Source organism: Excalfactoria chinensis, chromosome Z (genome assembly GCF_039878825.1).
Source record: "Excalfactoria chinensis isolate bCotChi1 chromosome Z, bCotChi1.hap2, whole genome shotgun sequence".
Lineage (NCBI taxonomy): Eukaryota > Metazoa > Chordata > Aves > Galliformes > Phasianidae > Excalfactoria > Excalfactoria chinensis.
In genome coordinates this window covers 11,615,079-11,636,793 of record NC_092857.1, presented here as the reverse complement: position 1 = coordinate 11,636,793, position 21,715 = coordinate 11,615,079, and the positions used below count along the sequence as shown (strand labels likewise).

The following is a 21,715-nucleotide window of genomic DNA, read 5'->3' as shown; positions in this document are numbered from 1 at the left end:
TAGCTTTCTCTTGTAATGAGCACTTGAGATGTCTGAGGTTCCCCTCAGTGTTACCCAACTTGCACTCCTTGAAGATTTGCTCCCAAGCTGGTATAGGAATTGTCTGAGTCACTGACTAGGGAGTCATGAAAGATGACTCATTTACTGAACTGGATGACATTTTTACCCAAACATCTTTTCTGGCTGCTTCCTGTGTGCAATCTGTAAGTGCTTTCAGTGTCCATAAGAGAGCAGTGGCTCTGAGGCTTGAGATCTATTGAGGTTTTGTGGAACCCAAAAACACAAACAAAGGATACTCTGCCTTAATTAATTTGTTGCTGTCTGTGGAAAGCACTGTTTAGTGTTCAGGGCACATAATCTGGCTGTTACAGACTCCTCTTCTACAGCAGTGCTATAGTGCTGGTAGTTGTTTCTCCTGTAGATTGAAGCTATAAATACATCAAAATGAGCAATGCTGTGCTGGGTGAAACTCTAGGCTTCTGGCTCAGGAAATAACATTGAATGTGGTGTACTTAGGAATTTTAAAGGGTATGTACTCAGTGTAAAAATAGGAAATTTTCATGTCAATCAGAAAATTAAAGCAGTCTAATTACAGATACGCTCTTCCAGCATCACAGAAGAGTGATTTCACTGGATCCATAGTACTTTTTAGTGAAAAATATTACAAGACTTCTGGAGTTGATTTGTCTTTGTTTAACCAGATGTGTCTTTTGTGCCTGGCCTAGCAAGTTAGAAAATGAGTGTACGCTTAGCATATACTCATATTTTTTAGAGCTAAGCAGTCCTTCATCGTTCACAGCATGTCTGTGAGAGTGAGGTTTCACAACACTGCTTTTTAAAAACTGCCATTGCCCTTCAACCTTCCTTGGTTTATGGATTTAATGACATGAAATAATAGACCCAATAGGGAGCATAAATGAGAATACTGAATAAGGAAAAACTCAAACCCTGAAACTGTTTTTGAAGATCAGTTGTGGGGCCACAGCTGTTGTGAAGGCTTTTGGAAAACATCTTTTAGCTCTGCAGGGTCCCATCTGTCAGCCAGGGAGGAAAGCTGCAGGAATCGTAAGTCATTCTCAGATCTGATTGGTTCAGAGGCATCCAAACTTTAAAAACTCAGAAACAAAAAAATAAAGGGCACTGCAGGTTTGTTTAGGCCTGTTTTTTTGGTTTTGTTTTTTTTTTTTTGTTTGTTTGTTTGGTTTGTTTTTTTTTTCTTTTTTTTTGGTGTTTTTTTTGTTTGTTTGTTTTTGTTTTTGTTTTGTTTTTTTAATTTATTTACCTTTGGTAGCCTGGAATCTGTGTGAAAGGATTCAACTTTTGTTGTCGATTCTCAGTGAAAAACAAATGTCTGTGTGTCTGTGGTTGGGTGAGTGACAGCAAGGCACTCTGACAGAAACACAAAGCAAACTGTTAGCTGAAATAACAGCAGGAATTTATAGCTGCAGGCTCCTGCCAAATTGGTGTCAAGTCAGATTTGAACCTGCCATCTGCTGTAAATCCTTACCTTGAAAAAGTGCTTTTTTTTCCAGTTCTGAGCTGCAGTACTTCTCATCATCATACTTAAGACTGGCTGTGGGATTTGCTGCAGGCTACATTTGATTTCCAGCACTTCAGAAAGCATAGCTAAGTGTGCTGCTTGAAGTTTCACAGTACCAGGAGTGTGCTTCTTGTTGCTAGAAATCACTGCAGTTTATAAAACCTTTGTGCTGTGGCTGGAAGGCTTTCTTTCAGCTTTGACTACAGATAAGTGTCTAGTCTCTGATGGATCTTTTTGTCATCTTTGTTGCAGACAATGTCAAAACAGATCGAGCTGTGGCAATGGGGAATGGCATTTATATTTCTTGGAATTCTTACCCCAACATGACCTGTGGCTATATAGTAAAATGGTGTCATTCGTCTGGGTCGGAACCCTGCAGCGTGGACTGGCAGAAATTTCCTTCAAATACAACAGATGCAGTGATAAAATCTGGTAAGTCAGAAATCAGTTTCTGAGTTTTTCTGGTTCAGAGTCTGAGTAGCAAGTGGTGCTATGGATCAAAGATTTCTTATGCAGCCTTACCAAATCCAAATACTAGTCATCGCTAAACTATTATCAACATGCATTTATTAACTACATTGAAATTACCTTTTCTAGCTATACCCAACAACATCCTGTATATATATATATATGTGTACATATATATAGTGTGACCTCCATGTGTTGGACCACTTTCAGCAGTTAAAATTCCATGGAATGGGGCACATTCCAGGTCTCTAGCTGCTGGTGAGGAGATGGGGACATGAGTCTCAGCTGCTGTGGGACTAGTAGAAACAGAAAAGAAAAGACCTAAGAAAGATGCAGGTTTTTTCTCTGCTCCCTATAAATATGTATATTTACTTTCTAGAAGTGTTTGCTATATAAAGCAAAATATATAAAGAGAAAATGATTTGAAACTGTGTACGTAGAAAAGTTGGGGTGGGTATGAATTTCATAGGTAAGCAATACGCTTTCCTACTTGCAGTTACAATGCTGCGTCCATGTTGTTTTTGTTTGTTCTGGCTAGCTCTTGCATTTTCTAAGCAGACAATACTGTGTCTGTCCTAAATGCACTGCTCAACTCCTGCACTCTTTCCTGCAATGCTTTTTGATGTCTGCTGTGAGAGTTTCCAGGCTGTGGGGGCTGGGCTCAAGCTACCACATCTACCTCTGTGTTTGGTCCAGAAGTCTCTCTCCATCTGGACCTGAACTCCTGCAAAAACTCACTTGGTTTCTATAGTGGTCCACAGAGGCTGCTTGTTTAGGAAAAGACTGATGGAGATTCAGCTTGAAAACACTGACCTGCAGAAATCACAGGAAGTTGTAAATTATTTATACAGTGTAGTATTAAACACGTGTGCCTCTATCAAAAGCATTCAAAGCAGAAGTTTGATGACTATCTGGGTTTTGTAGAGTCATTTCAGACCTGGTGTTCATTGCTGAAGTGCTTCAGTGTCACTTTTGAGAGTTCTCTGAATTTCCTTTGCACTATTTCTGCAGTAAGTCTGTGTATTTCAAAATACGTTTTTGTTTCCAAAGAGGAGGCAGGATCCACATGGCTGCTGTGGGAGGAAAGTAAATGGATTGTTTCAGTAACTTCAGTTTGTGTTTCCTCATGGAAATAGCAATTTATGCAATTTGAGTAGCTTATTTTTAATGTTTGTTTAGAAACAAAATTTCTCCAAGAGCTGGATTTGCTTACTGCTCCTAAATTGTGACTAACAGTGTTTGTATCTAATGCTGCAGTCTAAGACTGTCATTTTCTTAATACTCATTTCTGTGAGCATGCGCAATATGAAAGTTAGTAGCATCAGCATCTGTAAGTGAGACCTTCTCACTAGTGGCTTTTTTCTTGCAGCTCTGTTCAGACCCGGTGTGAGATACAACTTTTCATTATATGGCTGCAAATCCAGTGGATATCAGTTACTGAAAAACATAACTGGGTATACAAAAGAGCTGCGTAAGTGTACTTTGTCATTCAAGATCTTTGAAAAATGAGTTTGAACTGTGTCTGCTTTTAGCTTGGTGTTGGCAGAAGATTGAGACTAAGATTGTCATACAGTGCTACTGACTTCTGCTTGTTCTCTGTATGAAATTGTAATATATTTCTTGATGCATCCCATTTGCCAGCATGAAACAACTCTATATCCTCCAGCTTGTGTTGTGATGTAGGATTTGCCACTACAGCGCAGAAGTTTCCTCTATAGACAGTGTTCTTTGGAGCTGAAGGCACAGTTACAATGTGAACCTCAGTGATGTGGTCCCTCCTGGAGGAGAGAGGACAACTTGCTTTGGCTTGACAGAGTTCTGAGTACTTTGTTCCTTGGCTACTGTAATAATGAGTTCCCTCATACTGAATTCACTCATTTCATTTTCCTGGGGTGTGGACTGAGGCTTCAGCTTGTGTGCCTGGTGGCACTAGTGGCCTTTTACTTCCAGGAGCCTGAACTCGTCCTGGCTTTTTACAATCACAGATCCTGTGTGGAATATAACTACAACCAACGCCCATTTCACTTTGAAGTTCAGCATGTTTTCTCCTGGAATAGTGTGCTTGGAAAACTGAGCTGCTGAACTAATCTGATCCCTTGGAAAAACTGTTGTTGATTTCATTGCTAAAGCTGAAGGTGAAACAGAAAATTTTACTAGAAGCTCATCTTTCATCCATTTGCATTTCTGTAAAAGCAATGAACAGTCTACCAGAAAGTTTTTCAGTGTGCATTCGAAGCAGAATTAGAAACTTCCAAGATAAAAAGATAAAAGCATTGAATAATAAAAATACGTTGAACATGGGAAAATAAGGATATTCATTTTGCTAAAGATCACAGGTTTATTCTAACCCTCAAATTTGGCTTTTGACAGTTACTCATCAAAACAAAACAGATGCATTGTCAAACCTAAGTTCAGCATTGATGGTAACAGATCAGTGTCTGACATCGGGCTATGTCCTGTTACAAGCCTTTACACAACACCTGCTGTAATGTTCTCAATAAGCTCCAGGAATTGCAGTAAGGACCTGTGTTGCCTGCTAAGGCTGTTCTTTTAAGCTGATATAGACTCCCATGATAGCAGAGTGAAGTCTGTTTAACTTGAAGACGAGCCATGCAATCACAAAGCTAAAGCCTTTAAAAGTAGTTCATATGTGCTGAATGTTTATGCAATCTTTTTGCATATGTTATGTGAAGAAGGGTATTTATGTGTGTGCGTCTATAAAAACATTGCCCAAGAAGAGATTTTTCTCTCACCTGGTGTTATAAGCTGCAGTAACTAATAAGAAAAAGACCAATGTACTTGTGTCGCTGAAATGGCACCTGTTCAGCTGTGTTTGAGAGTGAGGGAAAGATATTCAGGAAAAAGCTGAACATGCCAGCCCTGAAATTAAACTAATACAGCACTTGCATGGATTCAGCATTTAACTTTATCTTCTTTTTTCTTAATTCTTCCTGCAGCTCCAAAACGTGCACCAAATTTTACTGTAGAAGAAACTTCTTCAGATTCGATATTGGTAAAGTGGGAAGACATGCCTATTGAAGATTGTCAGGGCTTTTTAGAAGGGTATCGGCTTTCCTTTGCAAAAGGTGAAAAAGATGCCTTAAAGCCTAGGCTTTTGGAATCAGGTAAATCTATAGATCATCATAATTCCCTTGCTCAAGCTGTTTTTTTTTTTTTTTTTTTTTTTTTTTTTTTTTTTTTGTTTGTTTGTTTGTTTGTTTTTTTTTTTCCCTTATTTTAATTTCATTTTAAAAAAAAAAAGATGTAATCGTCCAGTTGCATTAGTCGCTGTTATCGTTGGTAGTTGGCCCCTAATATGTAACAATGGCATTTGAAATATCAGCTCCTTGATTAGCACAGTTGCTCTTTAACATAAGGCAGAAGTTGGAGCACATCTGTGTTTGCCGAGGGCACAGAACTGTGCGGTGACTAAGTGTCAGTGTGACACACTGCCCTGTGTACAGATGTCTTGGGTGGAAGAGATGTGGGTGAACTTATGTGGCCATGTTAATTGAGTATCTACCAGGACCTACAGTCATGACCACAATTCTCTGCTTCAGTTTTGCTTTACACAGACAGCTTCTTGGGTTTAGTAAGCTGACTTAAAGAAAGTCTTGCTGTTGCTGAGGTTGTCTCTCTGAATCCTTTTTTACAGTGCATGTTTATCTTTCTTCTAAACAAACAGGGAATCCAGAACTTAAAGTTAAGAATATCACTGACTTAACAAAAAAGTCTTTGAAAATACTTGATCTTCAAGGCAAAACAAGTTACCAGCTAGACCTACAAGCCTATACTGCTGGTGGGTTGAGCCCTTCGAACAGTGTGTATGTGGTGACAAAGGAAGACTGTAAGTTGAATATCCCTATTCATTAATGTTAGTTAGTGCAGGGGCTGTCCAGTGTACGTAAAACTGAGGTGTTCTTGTTGTTGTTGTTTTTTTTCCTGGTTACTTTAGATAATACGTGCCTGTTTTTGTTTTTATTTAGTCCCCCCGCCCCCTCCCCCCCCCCCTTTTTTTTTTCCAGCACAAAAAATGATACAGTTTAAAGTGAGAAAAAAGTCCTTTCTTATTACAGCTACTTTTCAATTCAGGCTAATGTATGCAGAAAAAATATCTTACAGACTTCTACTGTAGTGTGGAAACTTCTTAAGCAGTTTGTTGTTTTTGTCAAGTTTCCCATGAAGAATATCTATCTGTTAATATGTGATGGGAAGAAACACATTGTGGAAATATTTACTCGTTTCAGAATTATAAACAGATGCCTCGCTGATTTTAATTCAGTTTTATCAATCCCCTGACAGAAACAAACTCTGAAAGGCAGTTAGAAAAAGAGACTGACCTGGGGAACAAGAATTAAAAAAAAAAAAAAAAAAAAAAAAAAAAGTCATGTGAAAGGAAACTAAACACTGGGGTGCAACAAAAATACATGAAAAATCAAATGTAAGGCACTTAACATCAACAGAGAAAGGCAGTGGGAATGTATCACAGAGCAACCCTGGGAATTAGAAGCGTTATAAACCATATAAAAGGCAGTGCAGCTTATGCAGAGTGGTTGGACTTTAAGAGCCATTACCAGAGATTTAGCCAGATCAAGTAACCTGAAAGTGCTGTTCCAGTGCCTACTGAGAACAGAAATTGCAGTGGCAATCTGTCCTGTATTGCGCATTTGCGATTAAGCAATCAGAGAGAAATAATGGGCTGACTTCTGTAGCTGTCACTGAATCAGTTCTATTTATGGATGGACTTCTGGTCTTCCAGAAAAGGTGAATTTTATGGTATAGGTCATTGTTTATGGGTCACTGTTAGCTGAGTTTCTGTTTAGGTGGGATTGACTCTATTCTGTGAGGTTGTTAGAGAAGTCATAAAGCTTGCTGGAAACTCTGGATATCTTTAATACCTTTTCTTTTTTCTGTCCACCAGCTGTAGGTCTAATCATTGCAGTTATCTCCCCTGTGGCAGTGGTTGTTCTGCTTGGAGTGGTGACAAGCATCTTTTGCTATAGAAAAAGGGAATGGTAAATATCTGCATTCAGTTCTGAACTTTTTCTGAACGTGTTTGTTTTAGCACCGGTGTTTTTGACTATTTGAGTAATTCCTTGTTTTCTGTGACTGCCCAAATATGTTAGTGGACTTTGACAGACCTTCGTGTAAAAGAAGGTGGCAAAATGATATTCTAGATGGTGAGGAAGAAATTGAGTCAGCATTGTGAGTATTAGGAATGCAAAAAAGGTTGTACAGGAGCCTGTGTTTATAAATAGTTTTCCAAAGCATAATTTGTGAGCTATCCACAAACACCCAGGTAGACATCTCACCATCTCACCTTCACCTTCTCATAAACATGACATCATAAGTTCCCTAGTGTATTGTTTTGTTGTTGTTGTTGTTGTTGTTTTTTTTTAAAAAAAAAAAGAAAGAAAGAAAGAAAAAAGGAAAACAGAATGGTTTGCTGTTATTTCCATTAAATACTCAGTGAAGGTATAAGACACTGAATCTTTATACCAGATGTCTTCAGTATTCTGAATTAAAGTGAAATGTTCTGACCCCTTCAGTGTACTTGCAATGTGTTCTGGGGCCTGGTGACTTTAATAAATTCTTTCTCTTCTCTTTAAAGGATCAAAGAAACGTTTTATCCAGAGATCCCAAATCCTGAGAACAGTAAGGCACTGCAGTTTCAGAAGAACATCTGTGAGGTAACCTTTATTTTAAATCTAGCATCTTCTAGAAGACACTGTGAGCAAAGAAGTTTGAGGGTTTGAGCCTTCTAATCCAGTTGTAAAACAACTCTATGGCAAAGATACTGTGCAACTTTTGTCGAACTACATCTGAAACTATAATGTTGATGCAGTTACTTAGGAAATTTGAACTAGGAAAGAGCTGATGCATTTCTGTCCTGCCACACTAATAGTGAGTCTTAGTAGATGGCTATGTTACTCCCAGGTAGTTATTATCTTTGTCATAGCAGTAAGGGAAGAAGAAAGTGTGGTAACCTATAGTGGGCACCATAACTGGAACTGAGTGTTACATTTAGATAACCTTCTGGAATGGATTTTAAAAAGCTGATATTTGGGGAAACAGTTCTCAAACACTTACAGCCAGGTCTGGAGTCTTTTTAAGTTGGATGAGATAATTTTAAGATGAACAGGGATGTGTGAGGAGCCAAAAAATAAAAATCAAAGCATTGATTGATGGATTGATTGTACTAATGGCAATGGAATGAATGCAAGACACAAGTCTTGCATTCATGCAGGTTTAATTTGGACAAGTTGTTACTCTCAGGAAGAGTTTCCAGACCTTCTAGCTTAGACTCTACCTTCTCCTTTTCTCACTTCAGGGGAATAAGTCACTTAAAACACTGGAAATGAATCCCTGTACCCCAAACAGTGTTGAAGTGGTGGAAACACAGTCTGCAGCTCCCAAAATTGAAGACACTGAGATGATGTCTGCAACAACAGACACCACTGTACCTGAAGATGGATCTGACTCAGAAACAGAAAACCACGTGGTTGTGTCCTACTGCCCCCCTATCATTGAAGAGGAAATGTCAAATCCCCCTATGGATGAACCTATGGGGCTATCTCAGGTGGTTTACATTGACATTCAGTCAATGTATCAGCCTCAAATTAAACCAGAAGAGGAGTCAGAAATAGACTTAGTGACTACCGCAGGCTATAAGCCACAAATGCAGCTGCCTGTTAGTGCTCTGAAAATAGAAAGTCGCTCACCTGCCGAGGAAGAATCAGATAAAACAGCAGGTTACAGACCTCAAACAAACACAAACGCCTGGAACATGGACACTCCAGACTCTCCTGGATCAGTTGAAAGCAACAATGAAAATGCATCTTTTGGGAGCCCATGCTCCATTAATTCCCGACAGTTTCTGCTTCCCCCAAAAGATGATGAAGACTCTCCCAAGCCCGGTAACACAGGGTGGTCCTTCACACACTTTTTTCAGAACAAGCCGAATGATTAACAGTGAGTCATCGTTGCACCTGAACCTGCCTTCTAAATAAGCTCTTATTCCTGATGTTGTAAAGAAAGGATGAAAAAGTGCAAAAAACATGCATTATTCTTGGAGACAGTCAGCAGAGGTTCTAGTAAGGTGAATGTTACCATGTTTAAGTTAGTGAAAGTGTTGATGTTCCATTTTAATAGTGGCTGAGGCCAGAATTATAGCAATTTAGTTATTACTGTAGTAAACTATATTGGATATAAGCAGTATTGAGTTTAGATCTCCTGATAAATATAGTCAGAGAACTCTTCCAACATTCAGATAATGTTTGAAGGCTAATATGATCTCTTACAACTCATAACTCGGAAAGATCACTTTGCTTTGTTGTAGTTGTTCTCAACTGTGCATACTCAAATGGTGTAGTCCCAATGGCTATGCTCATTTGAAGATTTCATTTACTGAAAACTTCAGTCTAATGTTTGATAAGGATGTGGTTAGAAACTCTTGAGATCTTTTACCTAGTGATAAACTAACAACAAATCAAAGTTCCACTTTTCTCCCATATGAAAGGGTATTGTCACTGTTTAACACTTTTGAAGCAATGGCCATTCAAATCTGTTGCTTTTTAACTAGATGCTAGTTTCTGTACCTACTGTACAATGTTTATTCAATGTTTGACTCAGGGGTACAAACTTGGGAAAAAAAGTGTAACACTGATTTAAACCTCAACAAGAACTGCATGAAGTTAAAAAAAAAAAAAAAAAAAAAAAAAAAAAAAAAAAAATTTAGAATACTTTATACTTTTTCTGTCCTTTGGTTAAGGAGTTAGTATTTCTTGATGTATTGCACTAATGCATTTTGTATTTTATAGTTTGAGCTCCAGATCTCCTGCCTCACAGTCATGCTCTATTCCATTCCCCCACAGTATTCAGGAGTCTTTGCATTATGCAGTTATGTGAGCCATGGGGAAATCTCTGACCACTAACACTAGCTGTCCAAGCCATTTGGCACCAGAAATCAGATATAGTACTACAGCTCCGTGTGAACAAATTGCTCTTTGGATGGTCTTCATTATGTTAGCTTTGCTACCTGCTGCCTGGCTGTTCTCCACATTGTCCACCCAACATGACCTTTTCCTACAAATCCTATCTAGGAGTGCAAAGGGGGATTTCTGTAGTGGCAGAAACCTTAAGAGGTTTTAAGGCCACTAATTCTACCTCTCCTTTACTAGACATGTGATGCAAAGATATCCTAAATGATGTAAATTTGTATGCATAAATAAGTTTTCTGAACAATCATCTTTGATTTTTTTTTCATATATGCATCTATAGGCAATTGTAATTGCAGTATTTCACTGTGTAACTTTCCAACTGTAGCACACAGAGTTTCACTAGCTCACGATACAAAGTGCTTTCTAACATACCTGTTCCGTATTGTAAAACACAGTGAAGAGAGGTCAAATCTTTAAGTGCTTGATCAAAAAGGGTCTTCATAAAATCATAACCAAGTCTTTGTGTGTGGATCTCAATTTCCTGAACCAGCTTGTGGCATTTGAAAAAAGTAAGATGGATGAGTGGATTTCAAACTGAGATTCTAACAGATAAGGAGGCTGGATTGACTCAGTTGCTAGCTGTAATGGTGTGAGAACAGACCAGAAAGGTGGCTAAGCTTAGCAGATGCTTGGTCTACAGAACCACGTAACCTGGCCATCAAAGTAAAACTAAGCATTAGGTTCAACCTAGTCACTGCAATGGGTGCTGCAGTTTCAGATACTGACATGTCTCTGCCATCTCCATAGAACTAAAACACAGAGGGATTTCAAAGCTGACAGAACACTAAAGGCAAAACACTAAGTAGCTTCCAAACCATCATCACTAACAACTGTTATATGACTTCTGGAAGAGTGAAATATAAAGACAGTAAGTTTAGATGTGTTTGTGGACCTGACAGAATACACGGTCTGTCTGTAAAATGGGAAGTGCAGATAGGATTCTGCTCTAGAGGATGAAATTTGGAATGAACAGAGCTGCAAATGGAAAGTAAGGCAGTGTGAATAGCTGGTGTGTCTGTCACCAGGCAAGTGGAAGTTTCATGCCTAACCTATTACTGCTTGTTATTCAGAACACTAAATTAATACATAAAAGGGCGCAGTTGTACTCTTTGTGCTTGATAGCTAGGCAGTGATTATGTCCCATTTCTTATTTTTATTTTTATTTTTTAATTTTCTAAATGTACTTATGTTCTAATGAATTTTAGCTTGTGCTGACATGCTTTTAACTGAAAGCAGAAGATGTTTAGAACAGAAGGCATGGGTAGTGGTTTGTTGCATTATTGTTTAGTGGAGCAGTTTCTCAGTATAGGGGAGCAGTTACTGTTATATGAAGATCCTCAGGAAAAAGGAAATCTCTGTAGGAGAACAGCTGTTCTCAGAGAATAACAGTGCTTTCTTATGGTTGCATTTTGTGAGAAGCAACACCAGACCAAAGTCTGGCAGTTTTTAACTTGGCAGACTGGAAGCCCGGGTGACCAGGGAGCACTCAAAGCTCACAGGGGGCAACCTAACACCTTTTGCAGTGCCCTCGAGGAGAATCGGTTCAAAACAAGTATCACATATTTAAGTTTTCCTTCATGTTGCTCTTCATTTTCAGTAAGGGCAAAATCATTATTGCTTTATTTCACAAAGATTAGGTAGTAGAGAGTTCCCCTAATATAGGGTCATCTTTAATGTAACCAAAGCACTCTTGCTTAATTATCTGTTGCTTTTTCTAATTTTCTTTAAACTTTACTTGACTTGTGTTCCAGTTTCCAGAATGTAGGCAGAAGGATCCCATTAAGAGCAAAGGCTTACCGTATCTTTATTCTTGGTTTGTAGCCCTGCAGTGAGGCTTCACCTGTACACTGCCAGCAAGGACTCCTTTCTGATGTCTGTCTTAAATCTTCTGCAGTAAATCCAAGTACTGTATTAGTGAGAGGATATGTGCTTATTTAGTGTCCATGTAGTGACACCCTTGGTGTGGGTGTGTGGAGCTGTAAGAATGAACGAGGACCATCGGAGAATAGACTTGCTTTTTGAGCCCAAGAGGTTTGTTGAACCAATGAAGCATGTTTAAGAAAGCCTTCCATACCAAAAGCACTTTCAAAGCATGGTGCTGTTTAGCCTCTAGATTTTATTGATGCCAGTTGTAAGACTGCAACTTTGGGCTTCAAAGGAGATCAGACTCCTTGTACTTGTGCCTTTGGGCTTCCCAGTGAGTCTCTCTGGTCAAGATGTGAATAAACCCCTTTCCTTTGTTTTTGAAAGATGTATTAGGAAACTAAATGTAATGCATTTTCATCATTTTCTGAAATATCTGTTTCCTTTACCGACCATCTATTTTGTTTTAATTCTTTTGACTTTTTGCTTTTTATTTTCCTAGAAGAATAGGAAATTAAAAAAGGGAAGAGAAAAAAAAATTCCAGGAGGGTTCTGAGTAGAAGAGCTTTTGTCCAAAACACTTCACTCCCAACTCAGTGCTTCAGTCCTCTGATTGAATCAATGTCCACAGATGTAGGGTGCCAATGTCAAGCTGTCTCTTTCTGAAGCAAGTCACCAGTGTTGCTGCTTTTTATTTTGAGCCGTGCCTGTCATATGTGACAGTTGGGTTTGGTTTTTGTTATGATTTTTGTACTTCTCATTTCATGCATGGAACATCAGTCATTTCTGATGTAACATCATGTACTCTGCTATTTGTCTTGTTCATTATTTTTATTGTTCTGACTGTCATACAGGAGCATACTTGGGATCTTGATCTTGTGTGTTAAATTCTGGAGTTGTAAATTTGAATGTGATATACCTCACAGAACTAGTAGTAAATATTTCAATAAAACAGTAAGCTAATATTACAGATGGGCAGTGAATTATCTCCCCTGATATGTGGTGGCTGCAAATGCAGACTTAGGACCTAATCAGTGGTATTTGCTGTTGTTGCTGACTCTACTATCCATAGTTGCTGCTTTCATGGGTAAGCTGTTTCTCAACGGAAATCAGTAGCCATGTCATCCATCACAGCACAATTGGCAAAGGCAACATGTTTCTTCACCTTTGATTTATGAGGGGGACCAGAACTTTCCTTTGCTGGGCACAGGGCAACAGTGTGCTCTGGCTCAACGCAAGTTTCAGGCTGCTCTGAAGGGGCACATTCAGGTCTCTTCTATCCTTTTTTGTTTTAGACAAGTTCAACAGAATAAAGCTAGAGCTGAAGGCAGTGAGATTCCCTCTTATACTATCCTCCGCTCTCAATTGAACGTAAATGGTAGCAAAACTGAGGGTAACTGAGGGTAACTGGAAGGAGAAGGTATTTGAATATCACTACTAAAAGGTGACGAGAAATTGTATCCTCTTTTTTACACAATAATTTCTTTGTAAATAGCATATTTGTGTCTACAAGTAGATGAAAATGCAGTAAAAAGGATTTGAAATATGCAGGAAAAAAATGTAGTATTTCAAGAATCAAGTTGCTAACAAGGCTCTGTACCATAAATCTATCAAGAACTTCCCATGTAAATAACATCCTTTGCTCTGCCACAGGCTTTGAGGATTCCAAATCGAATGGCATCAGAATTTTTAACACTAAGTAAGGTCCTAACTTTTCATGCAAATATATGATTGCAGCATGATGTACCTAGGTGTGCATTGGCTTATGATTCCCAAAGCATGATTTTTCTGAGCGTAGGGGAAATTGCTCCATTTGCATCTCCCCGCATCCTACACAGAGTTCGTGCTGTTGTGCATTTAGCAGTGATCTGCGTGACTGATGTTTAGAGATGCTGTCAGCACATCTGCAGATTTGTTGTTGGATTCTTCTTCGACTTGTCATTAGCAAGCCTCGGAGCACATTCTCTGACCCCAAATGTTGCATACAGAGATTGAGGAACATTGGAGTGTTTAAAAGCTCATTTCCTCATGCCTCTCTTAAGTTTTTTAATATCTTCCTAGAAGCTGGAAAACAGTTTCTTCCATAACAGTTTCCCCCCCACCCCCCATCCATCATTTATATAACTCTGGATTTTCCCCAGTGTTTCTATGCTAGTGTTTATTTCCTTTTTGCACATTATGCAAACAAACCTCAAATGATGTTGGCAGGGTTTTCTGTGACTTTACAAGTTGTCCCAGTGTGCATAACAATGCTTTCTCCCCACCTCCCAACCCCCAGCAAAAATGTCTATCAACTTCTCTCACTTTTCCAACAAAGAAAGTAGCTAGATAATAATTGAGGACTGAGTTTCATAAGGAAGATCAGCAGGTGAGCTGGTCAGTGAGCAGGGCGCTGCAAGGGATGGAGTTAATCCCTCACCAGTCTCACCCTCTCCCTGTGTCTGGGTGACACCATGGTGAGCTAGAGCAATTAGCACTCTCATCTTTTACCATATTCCCTAACAGCATCTCTTGGGAGGACTTTGAACAGTCACAAATCTGCATTTTGACTGGTGTTATGAGAAAGCAGGCTGCTAAAGTAGTAGATGCAGAGCTTCCATGAGCACTCTGCCAGCTGCACATTTCAATAACTTTGCAACTCATTTGGTTTAATGTGCAAATCGTAGCGCCCAGAGAGTAAAGTTTAACCAGAAGGTGCATAAAATTTGAATGTTTTCATTTTCCTTATTTGGGCTGAGAAAAATTCAAAAAGCTCAAAGTGGGCAGAGTAAAACAGACACTTGTAATGTCTCATGCCTTTCAGTAGCAATACAAATACAGACACAAAACAATCCTCAAACTTCACCATGGCAGTGTTTCCTTCATGTGATTTAAAATGGCTTAGGGTGAACAAAACTGTAAGCTTTGTAGCCTGTCAGATGACCAAAAAAGAAGATAACTCTCATCTGAAACCCTACCTGATGCTAGTGGTAGTTTGAACTTCAGTCCAGCGGTGGTGCACAAAGCAGCAGAACTGGTGGAGTCATGCAAGTCACCCAAAAATTTGTTGTACTCTAATGCTGTAACTTTTAAAATATATACTGTGAACAGGTTCAATGGTTCAATGTTTTGAGTTTTGTTTTATTTTGGTTTTGTTTTTTTGGGTTTTTTTTAGGTCTTTTTATACCGTCTTTTTACAGCATAAATAATTTTTTTTAGAGATGGTTTTGTGTTCTATTTTTACAAATATCTTAATGGACTTTTGTTAAATGGTAGTGAAAGTATTGTTTGCCAATTTGAAATGTTCACCTATAGAAATTAGTCCTTTAAAATAAATCAATAAATCATAGTGTCAAAACAGTCATCCTAATGCACTAAACCTAACCAGTCATTTAACATAGTTCTGTTGTTGAATGATACCGAAGTTTTCCAGCTTCCAAATCTGTTACTCAAAAAAGATTCTCACAATTTGAAATAATCATACAGCACTTTAATGAAGTTGTAGTATACCGAATAAAATACTGATTCAACAGTGTGTATCAACAAGAAAACTTATTAGCGTAGCAATTAAACAAGTGCATGCTTGAAAATGGAAGCACTGGATCACGATGGGGAAATAATATTCCAGTGGGCTCGATGACACACGAGACTAACCTGAGACACCAACTTTGCAAATGTTTTAAAACGAGTTTGCTTGGCTGTTGTAATTCCTGTTGTAATGCTTGTGTGTCTAAAAATATGCATGTATTTAACAATTTTATCATAGTATTGCCATGGAATTCAATAAATATATTTTCTTACGCTCTTACATGTTTTGATATTCCTTGCCTGCATGTTTATTTTTAAGTAAGAGTTAAATTCTGCTCATGCTCCAGTGTAAACAGAGTTATTTTAACTTTGTGCCCAGAATAAATAACCTCAGGATCTGGCAAGCACAGCCTTGGCTTTGTGATCAGTAGAGTAATGAAAATACTGTCTCAGCTGCTTCTCCTAAGCACAGCATTTCATAGCGTGTATGTACAGTGTACACTGAAGCTCTTCTGGTTCATGTTGTACAGTGTGAAAAGAAAAAGTGGCCTGTCTCCCTTACCTGTGTCTTCCTCTGTATACGGCTCTAACAACTGGGGGTTGAAATTTGTTCAGAGCTGAAGGTTTGTAGAGGGAGGAGACACAGCTCCCTCTAATGGATAGTTCTGTGTAGTGGACATCCCTATTCCAGGATGATGTCGTGGCAGGAAGAAGTGGTCCAGGATGAGCATCATAGGGTTGGTTTGGGTGACATACTGGGTGACACATTCTCAAGATCTCCTAGGGGAACTAAGATGATCAGACGATGGTGGATGCAATGTTGGCCTTACATTTGAAGATATTTATGCCACAATACTTACTTGTTCTTCCAGCAATGTCCAAGGAATTCTGTGTCTCATCTAGACTATGAGGAGTGGCTGAGGGAACTGTGCTTATTTAGACTGGAGGAGAGGAGGCTCAGGGGAGATGTTATTGTTCTCTACAACTACCTGAAGGGTGGCTGTGGCAATGTAGGTCTTGGCCTCTTCTTTGGTGTAACTAGTGACAGGTTAGAGAGAATGGCCTCAAGTTACATCAGGGAAATTCATTTTGGATGTTAGGAAAATTTTTATCTCTGAAAGAGTTGTCAGAGGCTGGAATGAGCTACCCACAGAGATGGTACAGTCACTGTCATTGGAGCTGTTCAAGAAATGTTCAGATGTTGTACTAGGTGGTTTAGTGGGAAATATTGGTTGCAGGTGGGCATTTGGACTGGATGATCTTGCAGGTCTTTTCCAAGCTTGGAGATTCTATGATTCTGTGATTTAAGCACAGTAACACACTGGCTCAGTACTGTGAAGTTACGTAAGTGCCATAACATAGCATATCATGTACAAAGGTTGCAGACCAGCTTTGCTACAGATCTCTACCACTGCAATGACCATTTACAACAATAGCTGAGAGCACAGGCTCTTGGACAAACAATGTAGTCTCTGATCTCCCCATAATCAGCACCAGCCCTGCTCCACTACTTGAAGATTTGATGAGGCAGATATCCCAGTAGTGCATCTTACCATGCATGTGGCAAGTCCTCTCATTGCAAAGATTCACCTTTGGGTGTGTGCTTTTTTTCTATTCATTAAGTCAATGTAGCAATCAGTTTCTGACAACACCTTTTTGTGCTGCACTTACAATGTGCAGTAACTATGGAAAAAGTATTTCAAGCTAGTTGTGATTTGGAGCCTTTCATTCTGAGTGCATTTAATAACTGGGAATTATTAATACAGGCACTTAAAAGATTTAAAATCATAGAGCCAAGAGAAGCATGAGTTTCAAGTAGCGGTAGGGCCTTCTGAACAGCATTAAGTTCTACTGTAACAGTAGCTTGACCAAGTTCAAAGGTTGGTTAGTTATGGAGGATTGGGCTTGTCTGTTCTTCACCATGCATGGGTGCAAAGAGGGCTTTGTGCTGTCAGTGTTTCCTGGCCTCATAGATGCATGCATCATTTTATGCTGCATGCTAACTTTATTTTCTCTGTTCTGTCAGTGCTATCTGCTCCTAAGACATCACTGTCTATAGCATTCGCATCCAGTGCTTCCCTGCATTTACTGTTGTAATACGTGAATAAAGGTTGCAGCATCCCTGGGTGCGTGCCATTTGTTAGCTCTAGTAGTAAGCAGTAAAAGGAATAGCGGAGAAAAGTGAAGGAAAATCTAACATCCACAGAAAGTTACCACAAAAGCTGCTGCTGTTGCCACTGGAAGCTACTTACAAATCTGCAGGGAAAAAAAAAAAATAAAAAAATAAAAAAAATAAAAATAAAAATAAAAAATAAAAAAATAGAGAGAGAGAGAGAGAGAGAAAAGAAAGAGTGGAAAGCCTCTGAGTTGTGAGGCAGCCTTACATTCTGCGGTCCCTTTTCTTCTACCCAGTCACAGTTTTTGTGGCTGTCTGCCCCACAGTGACCTTCACGATGTCCCCACTCCCACTCCTGGCGTCTCGCCGTCATATGTGGCGCTGGAAAATGCAACCGGTGAACAGGGAGAACAACACTGGTGTTCCCTTAGAGGGGAAGGCTGAGGGAAGCTTAAAAAAGACAGAGGGAGGAGAGAAACAACGTCTTCTTTGTCCTGCACACAATAAACAAAGAATAATGCTCTGACAGTGAGGGAAAATTCAAGAGAAACGGGGACACTCAGCCCACAGTGCTGCCTGGCAGTCGCCGTGGCAGGCAATTTGGAGCTGGAAGAACAAAGGGGGTAAAAAGGGGACTGAAGAGGTGATATTTTTGTTATGTTACAGATAGATCCCATCCAGACCCAGCTCCTAACAACACAGTCTGAATGGAGTCCTTACCAGGCTGTGCAGGGACACCGCTAAGGGCCTTCAGTTCTTATAGGCTGGTGAGGCCACAGGACTCAGCCGGCCCCAGTGCTGCTGGCACTCGGTAAGCCCAGGTACAGAGGTCTTGGCCCCACTGTGGGAACAAAGTCCCACTGTGTATCACACCATGGAAAAAACAGAGCAAGTGGGAGAGCCAGCCCCTCCACAGCAAACTCCTAAAGCCAGAGGTGACTCACTGATGAGATGGGATTGCTGCTCTCTGTGAGTAGGCTGCAGCAGTGTTTTAGCCTCTGCTTTAAAGGATTTTCCCAAAAGCAGAACCTGTGTGATGAAAATAGTGGTTCAGCAGACAATTCTGGCAAGATAACACACTGGGCCCTAGGGCAGCCACCTCCAACAGCCTCCTCCTGACTCCCTAGAGCCAAGTTTAGGGACTGAGACAAAGAAGAGCCTCCGGTCCCTCCCTTTTGGCTGCCAAGGACACACCATTGCCAACATATAAGGATTTGCCTACAGTAGGGATCACCACTAGGTTTGGCTTCAGTTTCCATTGTGATCTCTTTTTTTTTTTTTTTTTTTTTTTTTTTTCCTTTTACATTTTTACTAATTGTGCCCTAGGATGACCCAAGCAGACCTATCCACCAGTGCCCCCAGCAGCAGAGTTGACCTGAGCTGGGTATAAACAAGTCCTCCGCCTTTGGCAGGGCATTAGTCAGGCAGGCAGGCAGCAGTTCCCAAAACATGGCCTCTGCCCCACTGGGCATCCCTTTCCCCTGGCAACACCTTCTATTTTTTTCCTGACTGTCCCCTGGATTCCACAGCTCAGCACAGAGCCTGCCTCATCCCACCCAATTCTGGCAGCAAGGGCATCTTTTTCCATGGAAAGCAGAGTGTCTTTCAGGGTAAATGTGGAAAATTAAGAAGAAAACTAAGACCTGAAATTATATTACACTGCAAAGAGAGACACAAAGACCCAGCGATGCTAGTAGCATTTCAGTGGCCTTTTTTAATAGCAGTTTTAATCTTTTATCTTTAATTTACTTATTTAATTATTTAACTGCATGCTCCCTGTCAACCTGCTGCAAACAGTGTGGAGCACCGTGGACACCTGTTTCCCTGCCTGCCCAGCAGGTCCCTGCAGGAGGACTGGGAACAGCAAGGGCCCAGGTGCAAATTTTGTCCCTGCTGTTCCTTGGATTCCACCCCTGCGAACTTGAAATGCAATGCAGAACCCAAGAGTGTCAAAACCCACCAAATAGCTGCACACCTGTTCCAGGGACTTACAGAGTTATAGTGCATATGCAAAAGCTTATGAAGTTGTCCCAGATTCAGAAGCCTGGTTTTTGCCTTATCAAAAAGTCAGTACTTGGCAGTGGTGACCATAGGGTGGGCAGTCTCTCTCCTCTATAGCACATAGATATATGAAACAGGACTGTCAAAGGTTGATCCTGTACCAGGGTTCAGGTGATCACCGGTGATCAGTGAGCAGCCCACCTTGGGACAAATCCTGAGAAAATAGGACTAAGCACACTGCCAAGCACTGTCCACCTTTTTCCAATCCAAACAAGTCCAACCCACAGCCTGCAGGCCTCACGCAACCCAACTTACAGCAAAGAGCTGTGTGCATTTTGGACCATTGGCTGAATGCAGTCCTGTGAGCAGCAGAAGATACACAGCCGTGCTTCCCACTGTGATAAAGGAATTTGAGAACAGGCTTCAAGACTGCTGGACAAAAATCCTCATTTTTTGGTCTATTTGCAACTCCATTTTCAGTCAATACAAGACATGGGAATTTTCAAATGGAAGGTATAGAGTTGCGATCAGACCAGGATCAGACCAAATCTTTTGTAAACCCCATCTTACCAGAGAAGAACATTGCTCCCTTCACAATCATGCCTTCTTCACATCATCACTTTTTCTTAGTATGTAAATTTGTGACCAACTAATTATTTTCAAGGATGATGCTTTGGAACAGTAAAATTTCATCAAAAATATATGATAAATACTTTGAGACCTCACTAAGAACTGCAGCCAGTGCCATGGAACCAGGGACTGATGCATTAGCTTCACGAAAACAGGGTCACATATCCCACTAGTTCTGTTTTCTTGCTCTCTTTTTTGTTTGTTTGTTTTAATAAAAAGCATGAAAGATTCAAATGAGTTTTGTTTCTTATATATTTTATAACTATTATTTATATATTGTATATTGTATATAATTTTATAATTGATGAGGCCTGCTCTGAAAGTAAAATCTCCTGTTTAATTATATTGGGCCGTGATGTCAGAGGTGGATATCAGTGGTACGGCAGCAGAGGCTGAACTTTCCCACCAGTATTTTATTACATGTTGTTGCTGTGTGACAGATGGCAGCAGAAGGGCAGTCAGGCAGAATGGCGTCTGACATGGAAGTGTGGATGACGCAAAGACGTGTCGCTGAGTTTCTCCATGCAAAAAAAAAAAAAGGTACTCACTGACATTCATCAAAGCTTGTGTAACATTTATGGAGATCAACTAGTGGACGTGAGCACAGTGAGGCAGTGGATTGTGCATTTCAGCAGTGGTGACAGCAACAGTGGGCAAACTCTGCTGGTACAGATTTTTACAGCTGTGACATGATGGTAGCAAAATAGTGCTTTGTAGCTGAGAATTTGCTCTAACAAAGGTTGTTATTGTGTATGTCTTATCAGTTGTAGTTTCCATGGAAATAAATAGGAGGCATTAGTTTCAGATCAACCTTTGTTTATGCAGCCTGAGGCAATTTCTCTTCACTCAGTGTGGTCCAGGCCAGCAAAGAGATTGGACTCCATGTCCCAGTCCTTTCTCAGACAGGTACCTGGGGTGCCTGAGCCCCCATGCCAGGTCAGATGTTCCCATGTTCTTTTCACCCACTTTCTTCTCAGTTCACTGAGCAGAAGCTCCTGCTCCCAAATCCAGCTTGGGAGAATCACCAAAATTCACCAAGAAGACTGCAAATGTGTGTGCAGAGAAGCTCCCCATCTGGAAGCTTTTCAGACACTCTATAAAAGAGCTCAGAAAGGATTTTATTTTATCTTTTTTTCCTTTAAAGGAACCAATCACAGCACCTGTGTTATTTGCACCCCCACACACACACTCCCTGTGATGCTGCACAGCTGCATTGCTCATGCTTTGTTCTGTGCTGCGGTGGGGTGCTGCTGCTAGTGCCAAATTCCCACACAGTGATACATGCAGTCAGGAACAGGCATTTAGAGAGTTGCTGCTTTTCCTTTCCCACAGCATTAGCAGAGATATTCCATACCCGCTCCCCCTCCTCATGTTTCAAAGAGCAGCTTTTGTTCTGGAGAAGTACTGCCTTGTACCTAAGCATTTTATACTCTGCAACAAAATATTTTAAAATAGACACCTTGCACGCCAATTGTCTGCCTTGGAGCTTCTCTCCTACGACAAAAGTGAAAGGGGATGGAAAGGCACGCATGGCAGAACAGGGAGTGATGCTGTTTTAGGATCAGCGCTGCCCATCAACACATCATTCTC

At 40.2% G+C, this 21,715-nt stretch overlaps 1 protein-coding gene across 3 annotated transcripts in view; it reads left to right on the top strand.

The window, feature by feature from the left end:
* LOC140263846 (leukemia inhibitory factor receptor-like) overlaps positions 1-9,704 on the top strand; it is a 50,934-nt gene extending 41,230 nt beyond the window's left edge. For all 3 annotated transcript variants that reach the window (XM_072359127.1, XM_072359129.1, XM_072359130.1), the window contains exons 15-21: positions 1,793-1,972; positions 3,378-3,479; positions 4,966-5,133; positions 5,694-5,855; positions 6,930-7,023; positions 7,620-7,698; positions 8,340-9,704. In XM_072359127.1, the coding sequence (XP_072215228.1) occupies positions 1,793-1,972; positions 3,378-3,479; positions 4,966-5,133; positions 5,694-5,855; positions 6,930-7,023; positions 7,620-7,698; positions 8,340-8,978 (1,424 nt within the window). In that variant the 3' untranslated portion in view covers positions 8,979-9,704. The remainder of the gene's footprint in view (positions 1-1,792; positions 1,973-3,377; positions 3,480-4,965; positions 5,134-5,693; positions 5,856-6,929; positions 7,024-7,619; positions 7,699-8,339) is intronic.
* Positions 9,705-21,715: the final 12,011 nt, after the last annotated feature.